At 51.2% G+C, this 21,639-nt stretch overlaps 4 protein-coding genes across 4 annotated transcripts; 1 reads left to right on the top strand and 3 right to left on the bottom strand.

Annotated features, from left to right (window-relative positions):
- Nucleotides 1-769: 769 nt before the first annotated feature.
- NEUTE1DRAFT_59004 (uncharacterized protein) lies at nucleotides 770-3,057 on the bottom strand (the record flags this gene model as incomplete). The annotated part of the gene is made up of 3 exons (XM_009849098.1): nucleotides 770-1,606; nucleotides 1,678-2,367; nucleotides 2,431-3,057. 3 exons carry the CDS (start codon nucleotides 2,649-2,651, stop codon nucleotides 1,231-1,233), a joined length of 1,287 nt encoding a protein of 428 aa, XP_009847400.1.
- Nucleotides 3,058-3,766: 709 nt separating this feature from the next.
- Nucleotides 3,767-5,278, top strand: NEUTE1DRAFT_128131 (uncharacterized protein; the record flags this gene model as incomplete). The annotated part of the gene is made up of 1 exon (XM_009850306.1): nucleotides 3,767-5,278. The coding sequence occupies one exon, from the start codon at nucleotides 3,767-3,769 to the stop codon at nucleotides 5,276-5,278; it is 1,512 nt and encodes a 503-aa protein (XP_009848608.1).
- A 4,129-nt stretch (nucleotides 5,279-9,407) lies between these two features.
- Nucleotides 9,408-9,715, bottom strand: NEUTE1DRAFT_116159 (uncharacterized protein; the record flags this gene model as incomplete). The annotated part of the gene is made up of 1 exon (XM_009850307.1): nucleotides 9,408-9,715. One exon carries the CDS (start codon nucleotides 9,627-9,629, stop codon nucleotides 9,474-9,476), a length of 156 nt encoding a protein of 51 aa, XP_009848609.1.
- Nucleotides 9,716-15,646: 5,931 nt separating this feature from the next.
- Nucleotides 15,647-17,673, bottom strand: NEUTE1DRAFT_77690 (uncharacterized protein; the record flags this gene model as incomplete). Its single annotated transcript, XM_009850308.1, has 5 exons — nucleotides 15,647-16,614; nucleotides 16,726-16,895; nucleotides 16,972-17,045; nucleotides 17,127-17,354; nucleotides 17,410-17,673. 5 exons carry the CDS (start codon nucleotides 17,603-17,605, stop codon nucleotides 16,074-16,076), a joined length of 1,209 nt encoding a protein of 402 aa, XP_009848610.1.
- Between the last annotated feature and the right edge of the window lie 3,966 nt (nucleotides 17,674-21,639).

Raw genomic sequence — 21,639 nt, forward strand, 5'->3', positions numbered from 1 at the left:
GGGGTCCCCCCCCCCCCCCCCCCCCCCCGGTTCTCTTCAGCGATAAAAGACAGTCAGTCGGCGATCCATCACGGTTTTCATAGGGCTGGTTGGCCAGGGGTGGGATAGGTGAATAAGGGTGGGAGCCAGAGAAGGGGAAGTGACGGATTGAAAACTAAAGGTATTATGCCCAATCAGACATATGATTTAGTGAACCGTGATGCTTGGATGAGGCAAGTAAAGAGGTACAAAGATGAGAATATCCAAAGAGTTGGAAGAGGTGGTTGATCGTGAAGAGCAGAAGAGAAGTGGAAGATTGCGCCAAAGGCCTGGAGTCTCGGGGGGCCTGGGTTTATACGTAGGTACCTCTATGCACGCCCCGTGGTGCCCAGACGGGGTCCCAACCAGCCATCGGCCTATCACTTTGGGAATGCCCTCAGCTCCTTCTGTGCCGTGGTGGCTTGCTTCTGCTTGCATGAGGTGTGCCTTCTGGCTACACAGCCTGCTTCAGTTCTTTCCTTTCATGTGGGGTAGAGAGTAGGTGTGGGGTGCAGGGCACATTCGGTTGCAGGCTGCGCGGCAGTCGGTCCCAATAACATCAAAGGCAACGTGAATGTGCTTTACTCTTTTGGATGTAAACTTGTCCATAAGGCTCAAGATCAATGCCAAGTAAATCCATATGCCATCAGCTGGGAATATCCACGTTGTCCGGCATACAAAAGATCCCGTAAGGCTGGGCTGGGCAGGTTGATGGGTTAGGTGAGACATGATACCTCTCGATTATCAGACCACCTGAGGCTTCTGTGGCGTTTTTCCCTTGTCCTCCGTCTATCCCCTGAATTATCGCACCGTGTGTGATTAGAGCAAATGTCCCTTCCGGCAAAAAAACCACAAGATCAGTTTGGTATATGGTTTATTCTGGTATGGCCGGGTAACATGCAAAAGATGACACCAATGAAGAGTTTAAACATGTAAACAGAAGGGGTATGAAAAGCCACGCGCAGAACCCCCCAAAAAGACAAAATAAACCAGCGCCGTCATCAAATCTCCCAGACACACCTATCCTATCCTATGCCCACTATTTCCAACGCCAGCCAAAAACAGGATTCCCTCTTCTCAAAACAAACAGTTATGCAAAGGAATTCAAAAAGCGGGGGTATCATCAGTTCATGATCCGTAATCGGAGAAAATGAATGCTTGATGCCATATTCGCCATATCATCAGTGGCTTTAACGAGCACCCTTAAGGATCTCACGAGGTCCACTGCGCCACCCTCCCCCACGTCCGCACTGCCGTAGTCGCCATAACACCCACCCAGCCCAACACGGAGAAGATCTTCAAAAACTCGAGTGGATGTCTTGCGCGCACCTCCGTCTCCAAATGGCCCTCGTGACCTCCCTCCTTGGTTGCCGGACTAGGCGGGAAGCGGCCGGTGGTGAGGTACTGTTCCATCAGCGCATCCTTTTCGTACCAGCGCTCGCGCAGCCAAACGTCGAACTCCTCTTGGTTTTCGAGCGGGATGTCGTCTACTGCGAATCGGCGCCAGTAAAAGTTGACGGATTTGGGAGGTTGGCCGCGCAAGTAGGTGGAGGAGAGGGTGAAGAATTGGTCGCCGTACATGCCGCGGCTGGTAAGCAGGCAGAGTTAGTGAGAATTATGGAAAAAAAAGAAGAAAAAAAAGGAAAGAAGATAACTTACGGAACGCCTTCGTAGGCAACGGTGCAGTCATAGACATAGTCTACCGTGCCCTTCAACTCCTTTAGACAAAAGTACATTCCCGTACTGCGCGGCAGGAGGACGTGCTCCGTGTCCTTGATTCCCATCTTATCCGCCCACTTCTTGGACTTATCCCTTCCGTTTTGCGTGCAGTTGGTTCCCTCGGGGAACAACAGGAGCCACATGGGGTTGAGATACTGTTTCCCGTCATGCGTATGTTTGGTCTTTAGCTTTCCCAGTCTGTATGCCAGTCGCTGCTGATCGACCGACATCTTGCGCGCCATGAAGATGAACCCATAGAACATCATGCCTTGGCCCACAATGGGGAGGTACTTGAGCGACTCTTTAAGGATGATGTAGAGGTAGCCGTGCATGCGGGGCGCGTTGGCGTAGCCTACCCACCAGAGGTAGAGCCAGTCGGTGTATATCTGGTGGTTGGCGATCATGACCATGCGCTCGGGAAAGTTGAACTCGACACGGCCGTCGGGGGTCTTTTTGATCTGGCCGGCGACGGAGCCATCGCCGCTGATGCGAATGGTCGTGGGACCCCACCACTGCGTCATAGTCGTGATGGTTAGGCCAAAGGACTCTTTCGTAAGGGCCATGTAGGTGTAGTAGAGGTCGCGATTGATCCAATACAGTGGTGCGCCGAGGAACTGGGTCGCGACGATTCTGCATTACATGTCAGTCAGCTAATGAATGTCCATCCATAGTAGCCCGTCACGGGGGACATACCCAACAGAACATGCTGTGAAGAAGATGGCCAGCGAAACACCCCTAAGAATCTGTATTAAGCGGTTATGCTTCTCCTTGCCCGATGGATGCGCATTCTGGATCGTTTTTGGCGAATCATCATTTGGTTGTACGAGCAGTCCAGCTTGGTCTGGGTTGGGGTTCGTGGAGGCATCGCCGGATGCAATGTCCGGATACGATGCATTCTGACGGAGGTCACCCATGATAGGTGGTGACCGTGTGGTTAATCGAGACAAGTCCAGGGATCGGTAGTCGACGTCGAGATTCGGATAATGATGATGTGCCACGGTGTTGAAAGGCAGCAAGCCGGAACGACAGTGTTTGGGTGTCACCAAGGACCGACAAATAGTTATACAAGAAGAAAAAGAGGGACGAGGTAGGTAGGTAGGCTGCGGTTGTGTTGAAACCCGATCCGCGCGTGCCGGGCGGGCGGGCGCTTGTTGGAGGCTGAGTCGCAGCTTTGTTCGGTGATAACGAACAAGGCAAGGCAATGGAGGGATGACCAGTCGAATAGGTACCTCGGTAGATTACGTAGGCAACCAACAGCCGGCAGCAGTGGGACCAACGAATGATGGATGATGGTGAAGAGATGAAGGTGAAACAACAGCAAGGTAAACAGACAAGGCAGAGAAGAGGTGGAAACAAACACTATGGGAGACACTGGGCGGCAACAGAGGTAGGTTTTGATATGGAATAGTCTGTGTATACACGTGTTGTATGTGGAAAACAGGCAGGTAGGTATGGACAAGGCAGAGAAGCTATTCTGACAGACAGACAGACATCGATTCAGGAACGTGCAACATCGGATGTTGTATCGTCGGCGGTCGGATTGTTGACAGATGCCGCCCGACCCCGAAAGTCCTTCCACTTCAGTTCTGAGCTTCAGCTGTCGTCGTCAGCCCAGCCACGGTCACTGCCGCCGTGTGTCATGCAGGAAGACTGGACCCAAGGGAAGTCATGCGGAGGAAACAAGAGTCCGATAAGAAGCGATAAAGGGAGCTTGGACCACAGTTGATTCCACTTCCCAAAAAGGCTTGGCGTTATGACGGCATTCAGTTGGAGTGACGGCGATGCGAGTGGGATCCCATTGGCCCGATAGCGGCCTTTTCTGTGTTCGGCTTTTGGAGGTAATCGGTTGGAGACCGGAGCGGAGGAGGGAGTTGGAGACTGACTGACATCTTCTCCATCAACTTTTCCATTTCTTCTTTTCTGCCCAAAATGGCTTCTTGATTTCTAATAGTGCCCATCACCGGCACTCGAATAAATCAGTACTCTCCCCACTACATATCGACCACCACCACCATCAAACAATGTCACCATGTCGAGACCCTTATTTCTGGCTCGAAATCGCCACGTCCATTCCATCATCGCTGCCATGGCCCCCAAACAACCACCCAGGATGACCGTCTTCCGCCTTCCGCGAGGGGGAGTCCGGCACTTCTCGGTCTCTGCCGCCCGCAGACAGATCCTCGACATCGCCGCCCTGCCCGATCGCATAGTTCCGCATTACCAACAGACAAAGGCTTCTTCCTTGCTGTCTCTCATCTGGCCCCAGCCGCCGCGCAACGTCCTGCTCATGCCCAAGCTGCATGCGCCACATGTCCTCGTTTCCGCCGCCGAGTTCGCCAAACACATCTACACCAACTACCCCGGCCTCAACCTCGTATTCGAAAGCCATGTCGCAAAGTCCATCCACGACCAGCTGCCCTTCCCCATCTACACGGCCGCCCCAGCCGAGGCCACCACCCTCTTCGCCAACAAGATCGACCTCGTCACCACCATGGGCGGCGACGGCACCATCTTGCGCGCTGCCAGCCTCTTCTCCATGCACCACCAGGTCCCGCCCATTCTTGGGTTCAGCATGGGCACCCTCGGCTTTCTCGGCGAGTGGAAGTTCCAGGAATACAAGCGCGCCTGGCGCGAGTGCTACATGAGCGGCTGCTCTGTCTCGGTCGAGGACCTGGTGGAACCACACACTCAAGTCGCCGCCCGCCAGGCCGCCAACGCCCACCTGACCGATCCCCACAAGGACGACAACACCTTGCAATCTCCCGCCTGGGACACCGTTCGTGGCAACGGCCAATGTATGGGCCTGAATCGCGCCTCCAAGATCCTCCTGCGCCACCGCTTGCGCGTAGGCATATACGACGCCCAAGGCCGGAATATCAATGAACAGCTCCTCCCGACATCCACAGCCGATCCGGGGGACGACATCATCTATCCTAGCCCTGTATCTGCCCCAGGCACTGGCGAAATCACCAAAAAGGCCCCGATCCCCTACCTCCACGCCATCAACGAAGTGTCTATCGACCGTGGCGCCCATCCTCACCTTGCTATAATCGACATCTACGTCAACAATCACTTCCTGACCGAAGCCGTAGCCGACGGTATCCTCATCTCGACGCCCACAGGATCCACTGCCTACTCGTTGTCAGCAGGCGGAAGCATAGTCCACCCATTAGTAAAATCCCTGCTTATCACGCCCATCAGCCCCCGCTCGCTCTCCTTCCGGCCTTTGGTTTTACCATTAAACACCAAGGTCGTTCTGAAACTCAGCAAGAGAAACAGAGGGCGGGAATTGCCCGTAAGCATAGACGGCAAGCGCCGGGTGGCAGTCAGTCACGGAATGGAAGTCCGTGTGGAAGGAGAACGGCTTGAAAAGACGGTCGAGCACGGCTGGCGGGGTGGCGTACCGTGCGTGATACGGTCTAGTTCCAAGGGCGATACAGATGGGATTGCGCAGGATGATGATTCCTGGGTGGGCGGGTTGAATGGGTTGTTGAAGTTTAATTATCCTTTTGGCGGTGGTGAACCGGAGGGGGGGCACTGAAGTGAGGTGGCTGCTGAACGTCAGAACAGATGATTCAGTGTCGGAGGAGTATGTGTCATGGCTAAACAGCCCAAGAATTACCGCACAGGAAGGGGACGGTTCCGTCAGATGAGATCAGGATCAGCGCGCGTGGATTGAAGATGGATGAGACGGAAAACGCCGCGTGGGAAAACGCTGTGACAGGAAGGCCAATACGGGAATCAGAAAGAGCAGGGTTTACTTTCAGTACTTTGTAGCAAGCAAGCAAGCGATAGTCGAGCGTATGTTCAAAAACACGGGAATAACAAAAAAAGCATTGATACCCCTTCACATTCCAAGTTTCCAGTCCCAGTTGTCATTGGCTCCAAGATGAAAATCTCACGTTCTATCAGCTACACTTGTCTGGTCCGGCTTCATCACGCTCCCGTCTTCTTTATTCCTGCCTGTATTGATTGTAACAGTCTTCCTTGTCGGCTGTCTGTAGCCGCACTACCTACTTCCTCTGACTCCTTTCGCCGTGGTAGCCTTACTGTACCCGAATCATGTCGAAAACACGAGACCCGCTCCCGGGTAGGTAGGTAGATAGCAGACATTGATCATGCCAGGAACATGTCAGAATACTCACCATGTACCTAGAAAACGCAATTGCGGCTGCTCCTGGTACCTAGGTACCTACCTTACTCACTATACACATCAACATGTACATACATAGAAGGTACATGCACCTCCACAGGTTTGTAGACAAGACGCGGGCTTTCCAGCTTCGCAAGCTATGGCCAGAAAAAGACATCAAGCTAAAGAAAAAAAAGAAAAAATAACTACCCTATTCCCTTCAGACCAGTGCGTTCGGTGGTAGAGGTAGGTAATGACCATGGTATGTCTAATGGCCATGGCGTTGAAGACGATGACAGTCTACGTACGGCCTAGAGGGACGTGGACTATGGTATGTCTTTCGGTTATGGAAGTCTCCGCAAATGATCAAAGACTCGTTGATATATATATGTATAGCTGTTGGTCACTAGAGAAGTACTGGGGGAGAAAGCGAGAGCAACAGACGGGGGGTTTTAACTTTTAAAATAGGTGGTAAGTTCCTGATTTCGATGACGAGGAGTTTAAAGGCTATCGGGCTTCGCGAGGACATGGAACTGACTGTTCCGGAGAAGGTTCAATGAAGTTGCTGAGGGAAAAAAAAAAAAAAAAAAAAAAAAAAAAAAAAAAAAAAGGACAAAAGGTAATAATACCTCTAAAGAAGGAGGAAAAACAGAGGGAAAAGGGGAGTGAAATAAAACGAGTAAATATGCTGTAAAGATACCTACCGCAGAGGAAATGTACCTAGGTAACAATGAACCAAAGGAGAAAATACCTAGGAAAGGCGAAATCAAGATTGGCAAATCATTTGCCTGGTCACCAGCGTCAATGACCGAGCTAGAATTTAAGGAAAAAAAAAAAAAAANAAAAGCGAGGAAATGTCTACAGAACAAAGACAAACAAGGAAACTTACCTACCTAAATTGCAGCCAGTTATCAGAGTTTTCCACTCGTGATACCTACCTCCTTACCTCCTCACCTCTACCCTCTTTTATATACCTAGGTAGAAGTACGCGTTCAGTTTCCCGTCAGTCAGAGCTGCGGTGAAATGGCTCGTTCCTTCCTCTCCTCCTCCCCCGCCTTTTCTTTCTTTTTCTATTCTCGATGTTGTTTCCATCTTCTTTTTTTTCCTTCTCCTTAAATGTCTTTCTCTCATCCATCCATCCATCCATCCATCCACGTACCCAGAGTGTCCCTCAAAATTCCACATTTTGGCTGAGTACATATAACTACCTACCGCTCGTAATTTATCCCGTAGAGGTAGGTAAGCTTGGTAACCCGAGTAGGTAGAGGTACCTAGTTCCCCTTTAGGAGAGGAAAGGTAATATTCAATAGTAGAGATAGGTAGCTTAGCTCTTAATAGGTTGGTTGTTTGTCCCTAACACTCTAAACTAGAATAGTTAGATTTTAGATCTTGGGTACCTAGATTTTAGATCTCAACTCGGCCCGGCCCGGCCCGGCTCAGCTCAGCTCGGTTCGGCTCAACTCGGCTCGGCTCAACTGTGTGATTCCTTTCTTCTTCTGTCTACCTTACCTACCCGTTTCGATCTAAGGGAACTCACGCTCAAATTATAAAGAGAAAGTTGACATCTACCTACCTCTAGGTACATGTACCTCTACTCATAGAAGGTAGAGACAGGATGGTAGTATGAACCGATACATACATACCTCTACTTAGAGGTACATCTTGCATACCGGGGAATATACCAGTGGGTACCCTATACGCGACCACCAGACCATCAGAATGCCTGCCCCGTTTTTGTCTTGTTTCGTACCTACCTGTAGGATGCTGTCAATCTCTAAACTACCTCTAGTGTAGGTATTTGACGTTTCCGGAGCCGTCATGGTTTTACGACGACCGAGCGAGGACTGGAGATATCTCCGAGGATTCAGTAGCTCCCCAAATCGCAAAACGAGTGTGTTGTGTTTGTGTAAATCGCCAGCCAATGCCAGGCCAGATGAGCTATATCTTACGCGGTCTTCTCTAGCCGATGGATGATGATGGTCCATACCTACCTTACCTAGGTAAGTAATTACAGTTTTTCAGGTCCACGAGTGAACGACTAACGAATGACCAAACGAACGGACGAACAAACGAACGAGGTAGCAAGCGAACTGAGTACCCTGATGTCCAGTCAGTCAAGTCGAACGTGCTATGTACACTACCTGTTCAGAGCAGATAGCCACACTAGGGTACTACCGGTTGCTTGCCAAACCGAGTGAGTCCGCTGTCGCTGCTGATTTTGCCCTGCCCTGTCACGACGACCGGATTCGACTCCGTTCTTGATGTGTCAAAGTGGATTCCAGGTTCCCGCTCTTTTTGTTGGGACAGCTGAAAAGCTGAATGAATAAATGGCCTCAAATCCACTTGAAAGTTGGAAACAGTTCAGCCCCAAAGCACATACGCGACGTGACACTGTGTTGTGCCGTGCCGTGCCGTGCCGTGGTTGGTCATCCGCCTTCTCTTCTCTTCATTTCCCCGGATTCCCCAGATTATCTACCTGTAAGTTTTGCCAGGTTAGAAAGAATGACAAGAGTGCGAAGCTCGACAGATGAGGCGAAAACTGCGCGAGGGGAACGGCACGACACGGCACGACACGGCACGGCACGGCACGGCACGGCCCGCAGCGCCGAGCTATTACGGTTCTAGTTTCGCAGCAAAGTTTCCACTCTAGGCTCCCGTCGTTGTGATCGTACGATAGCGCTGACGGGAGCGCGGGTATCGGCGCTGATAGCATGAAAAAGTGCCCGTGCCTATTCCGATTTCGAAAACCGCGGCCAATCAGGGCAAGTCCTGGACCGGGATGGTTGCTCTTGTCGTCGATCATGTTTTGACGACATCCGGCATTGATAACGGCCACGATATTGACATTCCCTTGAGCGGCCCTGATATATAGATATATATCGCGGTTAATTTTGCGTCCGATCGTGTCGATCGCTTCATCTCTTGTACCGATTAACGATTGGGATGAGTATCAGTGACACTCGAGTGCGGCCGATGTAGCATGTTCTGAATGGGCGTTCGATTGGAGTCCAATGATCGCGTGGAGCTCGAGCATAATTCCTCCATCCTTCGTGATTCATTCCCACATTCCACTTCTCCCCACTGCTGACCTATTATCTAGGACCGTACTCTTCCCCCATCATGTTTTGTTTGTTCGTGTTTTGATGTTGCTTCGACTGTGACAACATTTTTCGTATGTGTTGTCCGGCTTTGTAGTTGATAAGCTGTGTCGCTGTCTGAAGCCGGGTATCCCTTACTTCGATTTGTGGGAACTGGAAGAGCCGCAACCTTAGTTATGGATCAGCCCAACGTTGCACATCGGAGCCTCAACGCTTGTCCTCCTCTTGTACCATTTGTCGTAAAGGACGCTTTCTTTGCTCAAAGGGAGTTGTGGTGTGGGTTGGGCCGGCGAACTATAGTAGGGAGCTTGCGAGCAAGCGTACAGATTGTGGTTATATCATCGGTCGGTCGGCTGCGCCAGTGTTAACTGCTGCCGCAAGGTGTTATTGTTTCGAATGTCGTTGTATCTATGGCGTTGTTACCTCGATAGTTCTTCTTGATATAGGAGGCGGTACTTGCCCGGCTGTAGTAACTAATAGTGTAGAACTCTGGTTCGGGAACGAACTCATTGGAGAGATGTGCTGCTGCTAGTAGACCGGTAGTATAGAGTGCTTTTGGTACCTGGCCGGGCGACGAAGATGAAGGGTCGGGAAGGGATGTAGGTCGATGGCTGTCTTGCCGTTTGGTGTAGGAGTGCGCCCGAGAGAGATACTGGAATCATTCGTTCTGTTGTAACTTTCGAGGCGTTTCTGCGCCGGCTAGTGGCCTCTATTGCAACTTTCGGTACCCCATTGCCCAAGCTTGGGTCTGCTTCAACTGTTCGCGTTGTGCTCTCGTCCACACCGCTGCGTCTGCGGCCGTCCGACAAAGAAGGAGTAGCAGCTGAGTTGCGCCTGCGTGTCGAAATTCAGTTTTGTTGATATATTTCGCATGTTGTCATCGAAGTTTACCTAGTCTGAGAAGTGTTAGCGCTTGGGTAGAATGTCCAGTATGTCATCGGTTGTCCCGAACTTCAGGCAATGTCCATGCGCCGCCTAACGCAGCACGATCGTGAAGTAAATACCACCCTCCTCCTGAAAATTCTGCTACCCTGGCGCAAGCGCCCAGTCCAAGATCCCACATCGCCATCCTATCTCCCAGAACCTCCATGTTCTCCAATCAAATGTTCAATGCTTCTTCTTCCCTTGGACGGGTTCTTTTTTTTTTTTTTTTTTTTTTTTTTCTTTCTCTAAGAGTTCAGTCTCAGAATCGCGATGGGCCAAGAACTCTAAATCCTTCAAATGTCGTACGTCGACGGCGTGGATTGCGTGCGTACACATTGCAGTGATTACACGGGCACAATCCTCCAGGATTGTTGCAGCTGCGGTGACCTACTGGTACCTGTCACGCAACTCATGGATCGCAATCCACCCTTGCTGGCTGGCTTACTTCGCGAACAAGGCTGGGCTGGGCGGCTTGTAGGCGCACTGGCGAAATGGGATGGGGCAGGAGAGCCAACTGGAGCTGGGTTGAAAGTGAATTGGAGGGGAATGACTGGACAATTAGAAGGGTACATGCAGAAATGGCATTGATTGTGCATAAACAAAGAACAAAGGAAGCTTGTCTCTTGTCAGGATCTTCGAACTTTTCTCCGATTGGTATCATTGCATCTCTTTCATGCCTCCGCGTCAGCCGCAGAATATGCCGTGCCCATCCTGACATGCAGAGAGCCGTGGAGTCATTCAGTCATGAAAATCTCTTCCCTTTGATATTCGACACCTGATATCCGGGATCTCGAAATCCAGCAACTCCGGTGCCAAGGAGGTAGAGCCGGATGCGAAAGGTGTAGCAAACCTTGGGCGAATGCTGTTGGCCCTGTAATATGGAAATGGCCCGCGGATTTGACCGAATTTTGTTCCACTCCCAGCCCTCGTGTTCCCTGAGAATCTCCTGTCGTCGTAGGTTCGGCATGGAGCGAAGTGTGCGGTAAGTGGCGGGTAACTGTACACCATATCGGACGTTATTCCCCGGCGGGCCGGTGGTGGTGGAATAACGTTATGCGCTAGTGCTTGATTTCTCATCACTCCGTCCCTGAGATCCACCACGGGAAGCCTCTGCTGTTTGGCGACGAGGTATCCGTTCGTTGGCACCCTATCATTTTTTTTATATCAGCTTTGATGTGACCGCGGCACGATCTCGAGCTCATCACGGGCACTGCAAACGGCAGTATAGAAGTGATGGTGAAGAACACCAGGCGATCATTCACATCACACTGCCATCACACGTACTCCGTCGCGCTCATGACTTGTCTCGGTCCTCGATCTATCATAGCTGGACACGCATACAGCAAGGTAGAACAGATATGCTGGGTGCCACTATTTAGAAGCTAGGAGGTGAAGACGTCGTTAGCAACCGCTTAACCGCTAGAGTGAATTGCTGGCAAGCAGATCGCCAAGCTTCTAATCCCAATCGGGCTTTTGAGCGCTTGCCCATCGGTGCCCATTGCCTGGCACAGCGGCCCGTGTAACTCACTTGGGAAGCTGCCCTGGCTCTAAGGTGAGCTAGAGCAGGTCAACCGTTAAATATCCACCCGCGTGATTCTAGCCGGTATCAACAAAGAGCGGAGATCTTGGCACTGGCCCCCCTTTCCCTTCCTCGCCAAGATGCCACAAATGGAAAATTCGAATAAAGAGCTTACCTATGTCCCTATACAAGAAAATATAAAGCAAGCTCATTTCATTGCCTGCGCATGAGCGTGAGGCTGACACGGCTCAATCGTGCCCCAACAACATAGGAGACACGTAGCAGGGGGGATATCGTTGCGCTTGCTAGTGTTAGTGTTAAGTATGAGACAGCTGTCGGCTTGCTTACCTTTCCATCATGTACTGATGCTTTGATAGCAAGTACATAAGGAACCCTCCGGCTGAAGCCAGTGCTTCCCATGAGGAACGAACCACACATACGAATTGGCGAATGTGATACCTGAAGATTTCCGTACTGTCACTGATGCAGTGGCTGATTAGTTAGTGGGTGTTTTCATGATCTGGATGGGAATACGTGGTGCATTGGACTGGGATAAACCCGGATGCTTTCCCCTGGAGATGGACAATGGGAGCTTGCCAGAGCCCCCTAAGGGTGTCTTGACTTACTACAGCACCTGCCTAAAGCAATATCGATGGCAACGTGTGCCTATTTGTCTTCATGCTGTCCTGACGGCGACCTGGTCTCGAACCTGAAATGGCTATCGTGACCACCGCCGCCATGGTGGCTTGGCCCCTAGCAAGAACAGCCGTATAACTAACCACCCTGTCTAACTCCATTCGCGTCACGTCCGAATGTGAGTTGGCCTTTGACCCGTTCATGAGAGGCAAGACGGTGCAGTGGATATCTGGAGCACACCATTATACCTTGTATTGAGTTTGTGTGGAGCCAGAGATCAAGACCAAGACTGTAGAATGACGAAGATGAACCTCTCTGGACGATTCCTTTCTCCCCGGAATGCGAGACCTTGTCGTCGTAACCGGGCGGGGTGCCGGGCGGTACTTCCTAGTGTACAATCGGAGACATCATACGACGTGGACCGAAGACTGTAGCACAAGCTGCTGGTTGACTCCTCCATGCTGATTCGAGACTTGGGGTTAAGTGCCAGCCACCATTCCCACGTATTGGTGCGCTTGTTGGACTATCTTATTCACAAGCTATCGGAACCTCGAAGCCGAGGTGCCATTACAAGCTCGCGGTGCTGAAAATAAGTAGCAAAATGTTAGTAGTAGGGTAGCTGATGAGGTGGATTCTTCATCTCGCCCAGTATCACTGGTGGGCAGTGGTGTCGTTGATCTTGGATACCTCTACTCTTGTAGCACGGTAGGCAACCTCGGCACATTATCATGAACTTTGGGACTCCTCAGACTCAGTCGATGTACATCCCTCCTAGACCGGTTGAAAAGCGGAAACTCGCTTGCGGCCCACGCCTGGTTTTGTAAATATTGATACACAGTTGGTAAGCCTGGCCTGTGCGAGAATACGACGAAGCTTGGGACATGGTTCGGGGTACGTTCAAGCACTCATTCGTAGGTGCTTGACCTGGATCGGTGGGTGCTGAAATCTCACTGTAGAGAAGTCTCTTCGAACCCCCCGCCTATGATAGGTTCAGGAACGATACGAATGGTGCGCCATGTCTCAGAGGCCGACTCTTCACTGCCCAACATGTAACGTGTCCAAACTCTTATCGCCTTTTCTGGAACCAGATTGCCCGAAGATATGCATCTCACCATCCATGTCCCTTGTCCAAGACGACGACGGAGAGGACAGGAAAGGAATGTGTACAGCGCACTGCCTTTCATCTTTCTGGCGGTGGTCACATTGCAGAAGTAATCCCATCAGGACGGCCCCTGCTCAAGTATGCAATGACACACACAAATATTCATCAACCCCGATCATGGCCATGATCACCGATCTCTGCGTATGAATGCTGTCTTCAAGAAAGTGAAGGGATCTGAGAGCAGCGGCGCAGCAAGCAGTGTTGTGGGGTGATAGAGCAAGACTGCAAGGTCCAATTGCCGGCTTGGAGCAGCTGGCCACAGAGGATCAAGAGTAGCAAGCGCGGCATGCTATTCCGTCTTCGGTAGCGACAATGTTGCGGGAATGCCAGTTGAGGGGACAGACACATCGTCTTGATGACAGGGTGGGATTGACCGGATTATCAGGGGTTTCGTTTCGTTGCAAGGCAGGTAGGTAGGTACCTTTTGAAGGCCAGTTGAAGACGCACCATGACCATCTTGAGCTAGTGATGGTATCCAAGTATCCGCCAGACCGACCCGCCATCATGTCAAGACGAGCATGTAGGATTAGGAGAGGCCCAACAATAATAATAAAGAAACAAGAAAAAGGCGAAAGCCTTTCATCTGCGATAGTCTGTATGCTGCACAGCAATCCTTCAGTATCGTCGTGGGATCTTGGAACTTCTTTCGTGCTCTGTACTCTATTGTTTGAAGTGGTCCGCTGGTGTTGGATGAGTGTACTCAATAATGGCTCGCTTCGGATCAGCTTTTTGGGGGGCTCGCTCGGAAGCATTAGCCAAATCCGGGCCGAAATCCTGGTACTCTCGCCTCTTCTTCCATATCCTGAACACCATCTCACAGCTTGGCATGGCTCACAGGACCAATATGTGAGCTGGATCAACTGCGTGCATCATCCTTCGTGTATGGTGTATGCACATTAGCAACAGCAACGCCGTCAATACGTGTACAAGCAGACTCGTCATGTAGAACAGACTTTCATCTTGCTGTGGAACTGGCCATGCAAAACACTTCAACCTTCTCGTGAGAGGCCGTAAGCCGCTCCTGACATGTACCTCGCCCAAGAGCTCGGGATAAACACGTAGATCGAGTGACCGAGAGAGGTACTGCATGTATCCCCTTGACTCGGGGCTACTAATGCTGTATAGCGAGCGTCTGTGATTGTTGTACGTAACAGCATGCTTCAGTCAGCTTTTGCACTGTCTTTTATCCCATATATCCTGGGTTGCTAGAAACGTATAGAATAGTCCTTATCGGAATTGAAGGCTGACATGAAGCGTTGTCGCGTGGTAAATCTGGGCCGACATAGGATTGTAGGCTGTTGAAGCCAAAACCCCATTCTCTTTCGTCTTATCGTAGCGAGGCCTTCTTAGAGTCAAACCCCGAGTTAACTACCAGCACTGTTTAAGGGGATCAGTATCACTGATGGCTGTAGTACCTTGTTCGTTGTTTGTCCCCACATGGGATGCCAAACTGTAACCCCATCAAGCCGACTCTTCTAGACAGTTCTCGCGCAACGTCAAGTCGAGGTACACTAACAAGTTTTCCATTGGCAGAGTAAAGGAATGGAACTCTCAAGACCTCTGGCCTCTGCGTTCACGGTGACGAGGCACTTAATTTTCTACCACGACTTGATGCTGAAGAGGCAGAGCTGTGACCAGCACAACGCAGGAAATGTGGAGGGTGAACTTTCCCCGATTTGTCGAGGTTGCCAGACAAATGGATTCATCCAGTGCAAGTCAGAGGCCAGGGCAAATGTATGTAGTCGCAATGTAGCGGGCGTGAAGAGCGAAATACATGGTGAAGAGCCGCCATGATGTTGTTGATGGGTATCTCGCGGATCTTGCAACGACGTTTTCGGAAATGGATCGAGTTTACCAAGTATTCCCAGCAGTCACCGTTTCATCCAGTACTGTCGTTTTTGCATCAAAGTGGTGTAGTTGGCATCTGGCATACCGCAAATTTTCAGTCGCAACGGAACCCTCACTCGGGGATAGCCATACTCGGGCTTTGTTCTGAGCTTGTTCGTAGCTCTGCATATGCAGCATCTTCCAAACCGGATTGGCTCATAAACCTTGTACTATCCACAAAGCATATCCGGTACAGTATTGTCCCCTGCAACTACATCCTCCAGATACTGCATATATGCTAGAGGTACCTAGTTAGCGCATAGAATTTCGCTGGCTGATATACATGCAGTTTCAGGGGACAATACTGTACAACTGTGTGGTGTAGATGCGTCATGCGGTCTACAGCACATCGAGCGTCCCGAAGAGTGACAGAAGCTACTTCCCCGCGACCCTGGTCCCTGCTAAGGTTCCATCGCGCGCCTTGAACCGTTCGGCGGAAGAACAGGGGCACGGGTTGATTCCTGGCGGTTTATTCACAACGTCCCTGAGAACCCGCTCACTTGGATACAGATACATCGGTGCGTGAATGGACGGAGCTCATTGGGAAGTACAGCTGACGCATCAGGCTGGGAGTGGGATGACGAAACGGATGCTACGAGCATTGTTGAATTCTCGGCTTGGTATGTGTCTGAAACCCAAGGAGGGGTTATTGTTTTCTTTGTGATCAAACGTGCTTTCGCATCTCAACGGTGTAGACCTTGGTGATGTACAAACAATCCCAGTTCATGAGACTCTGCCACTACTGAAAATCCCTCCTTTATGATCCTGTCTCTATTCGTGTACGCTTTTGAGACCCTATGAAAGAAGAGGAAGAGAAATTGTGAGAGTTCGTAAGTCATGACGCGTGATGTGAGGCGTGACAATAAGACGACAAAGGCATTGCGGGGGAAACATTGGAGAACAACCACTTGTAGCGGCCCGGAATGAATGAGATGGCGCAATGGTAACGAGATGCTGACCCTAGATTCAGGTTGAGTGTCATGGTTCGTTATTCCCGCCATTCACGTCATCTTCATCGTCCAGGACAAATGCTGCCGAGCCAGCCGTGTACTTTGGTGGCTTGTACTCGTGGGACGGAGCAAGCGGATATTCTCTGCGCGTAACTCCAGTCGGATATCCGTCTCCATTGGGGCCAAAGGCGGCCTCCCAGGGCACTCTCATGGACTCGGGGACCTTCCAACCTGACTCGGAGTCCCTGAGCCACAATCTAACAAGGTGACGACCGGGGCCGTCTTTCGGATCCTTGTACGAATCCCTCGCGTGTATGAGGGCCCAGTTGTTGATGAAAAGAATATCCCCAGGCCTAGTATCTAGCATCAACCGATGTCTGGTCGCGAGCTCAGACAGAATTTCAAGGGCTTGGAGGTGCGAAGTGGTGAGGCTTGGAATGGAAGAGCTCAGGCCGGCTTTAGCGGTGACGGGATGGAGACCCAGACGGCCCGGATCGGCGCTGAGATAGACCCTATTGTTGAAGATTTGCACCAAAGGTGCGACAATGTGTCGGGGAGGATTTCCAGAACTATGGATAACCCCTGCAGCGTCAGCACATGCTTGAGCAAATGGGTTTTTGGGATGTGACAGGTTGTATCTCGGGACTAGCCGAAAGACAACAAGATTTCCAGGGACGTACACTTGGATTGGCCAGCATGGCTCACACAAAAGTTCAAGAGCTTGAGGGTATGACGTCGCCAATTCCTTGTATATGGTCCATGAAGAAGCCACGAAGGTGTTACCGCCCTCCTCGGCCAATGATCGAACGTGAAGCGCAATCACATCGGTGCCCATATCATTATGCCAGGCCTATTGTACATTAGCAAATTGTTTGAATGCCGGGCTTTGACTTGTGCATGAGAGTTAACAGATCATGAAGACTTACCAAGCCGGTGTTGGTGTGGATACCGTGACGGAGTTCAGAAGGAACAGTCCAGGATTTGGACGCAGTTACATGACCTATCAGAGACTTGTCAGTAACTTTTGTGCTGCCATGGTAATATAGGAGTACCAGGTAGCTCTCAAGGTTGGTATACTTACTGAGCATGGACCCTTGCTTGTCCTGAGCACCTCTCACATCTCCAATGTAGCTCGCCAAGCCCAGGAACATGTTGTTGTTATTCTGGGCCGAATCAGAAAGGCCGATGCCCCTAATAATGACAAACCCCTGACCTTCATGGACTTGACGTCTGGCCTCATCCAGCACGACATGGAAAGTGGGGAGGGGAAAGCTGGCCTTGTTGATTGCATCCCCAGCAAGTCCAAGGTCTGGATATCGTCAGAAATTGAGATATTTTGTCATTCATGAACATATGGTACTGACCGGCGCAGGCTTGCAACGCCTGTCGAACTTCCTCGATCCCTTTTTCGTCTACGTGGATAACAGGTGACTTGGCAGGGAGGATGACATTCCCAGCCATCGAACCAACAAGACCGAGGTTGAGATTATTTGGAGGGGGAGCACCAGACTCTCGCTGCAGTGGTTTCTCCCGAGCCTTGATAGTTCCGAGCTTCTCCATGTCAGGCACAGGAATCCAAGAATAAGGCAGTCAGAGGCATATGTGAAGATGAAAAGTCGATATGTCAGATGAGGGGTGGTAGAGCAGTCGTCACCTGGGTATCATCGTGAAGAAAAGGAACGCCATTTATGTCTTTCTCGTCGGTGCCCTGTTCAACGGAGACATTCGTGTTTGTTGGCCTATTAGAGGTTGATGATTGGCCTGGCAGAGATTGTCCCAGGGGGCAACGGAAGGGGGCACATTGGTGTGGGTCATCAAACAGCTTGCCTTTTGTGAAGCATCTCGACGCCCAAGGTCGCTCAACATCCCGTGCGGAGAGGCCCAAATTTGACAAGACCAAGCCGGCATCCGTTATCGCACATCGTTGGGCGTTCGTGGACTCGTGGCGAGGGCGGTCGTCCTGTGGGTTAGACCGGTGGGTGTCATGGAATCAAGTCAAGCACGGAGGAGAATGCTGAGACGACGTATTTCCGTGGCAAGAGCCAATATTGGTCCAGCAATGGAAAATGAGGGGGCTTGGAATTAGCGGCATATGTTCCTTCGGACACGACTGACAGTGGCCCCCAGTTGGCGCGCGGACCCTTATGAAAAGATGCGTTGTAAAAAAATAAGCTTAGGACGAAGGACTATATCGGATAAAACCCATTGTCGAACTCGGGGAGACTCTGATAGTCCAAAGAGGAATGGACGAACAAAGGCTCCATGCTCCTGGTTCACCGGTATAAGCAATCATGTGGCGAGTACGGATAGTTCATGATTGCTCACCTGGCCCATGGGTCCGCCGGCAGTAGGAACTGCATCATTCTTAGATCTGGGTTAAAGCCCGGCGTGTCTTGTGGATTTCTGAGGGCCCACAGTCGTTCGTGTAGAGAATTTTTCTTTCCCCATCATGCAGCTCAGATGGTACATCACTTGACAGCCGTCCAATGCCGGGCTTGCTGACACCTGATACGTCAAGAGCTCGGCTGCTACAGCAAGGTGGTAGTCGTTTGGGGCAAGTCGAAGAAGGCTTTCAGGGACCAAAGCTCGACCAGTAAGATGCCGCCGATGTGCATTCCAGAAGTGGGCAGCTTGGGGGCTGGCGCTGTCGTGGTGATGTCGACATGCTGTTAGCTAAATCAAACCGAATACCTAGTGTAGTTGCATCTGTAGGAGGAGCGAACTGGTGCTTGAACGGCGGGTCTCGCGGATCATCCTTGGAAAAAGACGAGAGCTCTGTCGTTGAGGCGGGCAACTGATGTCATGCACCAGAGGAGCTGCATGTTATCGTTGACGGTAATACTGCGTTATGCAACACCGCCGCTGCAACCATGGACGGGGAAGATTGTCGACATGGCTGCTTCAGATTTGCTGCGAAGAATTCCAATATCCGGGAATACGCCGTTGGTTTTCCGGGTTGCTGTCCTCGGGCTGCCAGCTCGACAAACAAGGACCGGCAGGGAGGCAAAGCGGACGTTCCATGATGACAGGCTTGGAAGATCCGGTCGGTCTCCGGACAATGCGGTCAAGTCAAGCAGTGCCGAGTGTCTCGTTTCTCGGTCGAGGGACCACAGCGAGACCACCAGCACATCAACGAGAAGGCTGATCAATGCGACTGGCACCGGCTGCTGGGTTCGGTGGCTGTCGAGAGATGTGCCGTGACAGCAATGTATGATGAGCAGTGGCTTCCACTCTGCATGCTCCGTCCAGCTGGGGCTGTCCGTCCCGTCTCTCGTGTAACCAGACCAATCCGCCGGAGACTAGAGAAGGAGAAGGGCAAGGGAAAGGAAAAGGGTTACTAGCTAAGAAGGGTTAAGTCCAGGGCACCGGGGCCTAGTACGCCCTCGTCGTCGAAACCCTCAAATCAAGGGACTGAAGAAAGAGGACGATCAGGGCATGGGGCGAGGAGCGAGCCTGGAGTATCCAGCTTGGGGTATCCGACTTGACAGCTTGCGATTCGGGGGTTCAAAGGTTCGACTATCCTTGTTGGATGTGTCTGGATCGGAGAGTGTCAGTAGACGAGTATAGGCGGTCCTGTCGTTCTGTATCATTGTATTGAACGTACTACTGATACGGTTCAACTTGGTAATAATTGAAAGAGAGCGAGTGTGTGTATGCGGTGGTGGAGTGATGCTAGAGGTAGCCATAGAAAGTGGGTTTCCAGGACCAGGAGAAGACGGAAGATCGGCGACATTGACGCGAGATGGTCAATCAACCATGTCTGGAGGAACATTGCGCCATTGATTGGCTTGATTGGTAGTACCGGCGGTCTGGTCTGAGGTTCGAAGTTGAGGAGGGAAAAAAAAAAAAAAAAAAAAAAAAAAAAATCACGGTGGAAGCCGGCGTAAAGGACGAGACACCGTCAGACGTCGATGGACAGTTAGTTGGTGGTCGAGCGAAGTCGCGAATAGAGACCCAAATGGAGAATGGCCTGATGCTGCTGGGTGCTCCAAGTTCGTTCCTCGGCTACAAATTCCTGGACGTTGCTTTCTTCTTCTTAGTTGCTTCAGGTTGGCAGAGGTTGTGCTACTGTGGAGAGATGCCTGTTGCGTCCGCCGACTCTCCCAAGTGGAAGACGGGACGCGTACGGTTGACGACTTTGGAGGAAGACCTAAGGACTCAGGAAGGAGCAACAAGCCACCCCGGGCCGCCTGCAGTCGGGTGACATGGATATAAGACAGCGAGGGCAGTGAGTGGCGGCAGGCACTGTATGTTTCGACACCGTACTTGCGGTACGTGAAATGAGCATGTGTGTGCGGCTATCAATGGTCGCCTTTTATCAAAAAATACATTTGTTGTCGCAGTTACACTGGGCTAAGTGAAGGTAGCTTTGATAGTACCAGTCTCAAGGATGAAAATTAGGTATCATTACATGTCCAACAGAACAAACACCATCCACTCACTCACTTTGGATCTTTCATTGCCGTCCAAACAACAAGTGAGACACGGTCACAAAATGCACATACATACCTACATACATATATACATACATAGATTGATCGTGCCGACAACATGTTACCGGGTAATGGGAGCCAGCGTACGTCTCGGAGGTTTGGCCGTGGGCGACTTGTCGAATTCCGTCGTAACATGTATTGGTACTGTCATTCTGTCAAGCGCGACATGGAACTCGCAGTGGTGCACTGCACTTTCCATTCGGCGTCAGTCAACTTTTGGTAGCGTCCCCCCAGATGTGGAAGGAACGCTCACGTTGCACACACCGGTTTCCTTCAACGCTGCAGTCCCGTTGGTCGAACAGGCATCCGAACTGAACCATGATGCACTGCACCGTGACTGCCCGGCAATGACAAGTGGAAGGGAACTGAATTTCACTGACACGGGACGGAACTGTTCACTTCTTTCCCTTTTTTACCTTATCCATTTGGGCGCCTTCATCTTCCACTCCGTCTGTCCCTTTCCACTTGCCAGACACTCCAGTCCTTCCTGGGGCTGCATGTCTCTTTTCCTCACTGGCAGTCCAGTCTTCAGCCTGCCATCATTTGTGACGGCTCGTCGAACGTGGATCTAGTGGTCTTCAGCATCAGACTACCTTGGTTACGATGCCAGATGTGCCCGTCCAGATGTGTCGACAGCGAGTGTTGGGCAACAAGGGGCATCGAGGGACATCGAGGGGCAGGCAGGGATATGGATCGAGGTCGCCGGCTTCCCTCGTCGTTTCGTTCCCAATCGCCAACCAACCCCGCCATCCAAGAGCTGGGATGCTACACTACTATTAGCGCACCATGGACACCACCCATCATTCATACATCCAAGAATATTCACGCCCTTGTGCCTTTATTTGAACGATTTGCACCTCGGTTTCAAGGCAAGGCAGCTTCCCCAGCTTTATTGCCTCCCCCAACACTGGTTGAATGCCGTGAGAATTGACTGGTGTACCTAGGCCGTCACCCAATGAGAGGCAGCAGGGGCAGCTCAAAGGGTTCTTCTCAAACACCCTCATGGCTAGTTCTTTCCTGGTCCTTCCTCCCACATGTGATCAAGCTCCCTCGCCTTTTTTTTTTTCTTCTTTTTAAATTTCAATTTTTTCCCCGGGGGGG

The sequence above is a fragment of the Neurospora tetrasperma genome (genome assembly GCF_000213175.1).
Source record: "Neurospora tetrasperma FGSC 2508 unplaced genomic scaffold NEUTE1scaffold_1, whole genome shotgun sequence".
In the NCBI taxonomy this organism is placed as follows: Eukaryota; Fungi; Ascomycota; class Sordariomycetes; order Sordariales; family Sordariaceae; genus Neurospora; species Neurospora tetrasperma.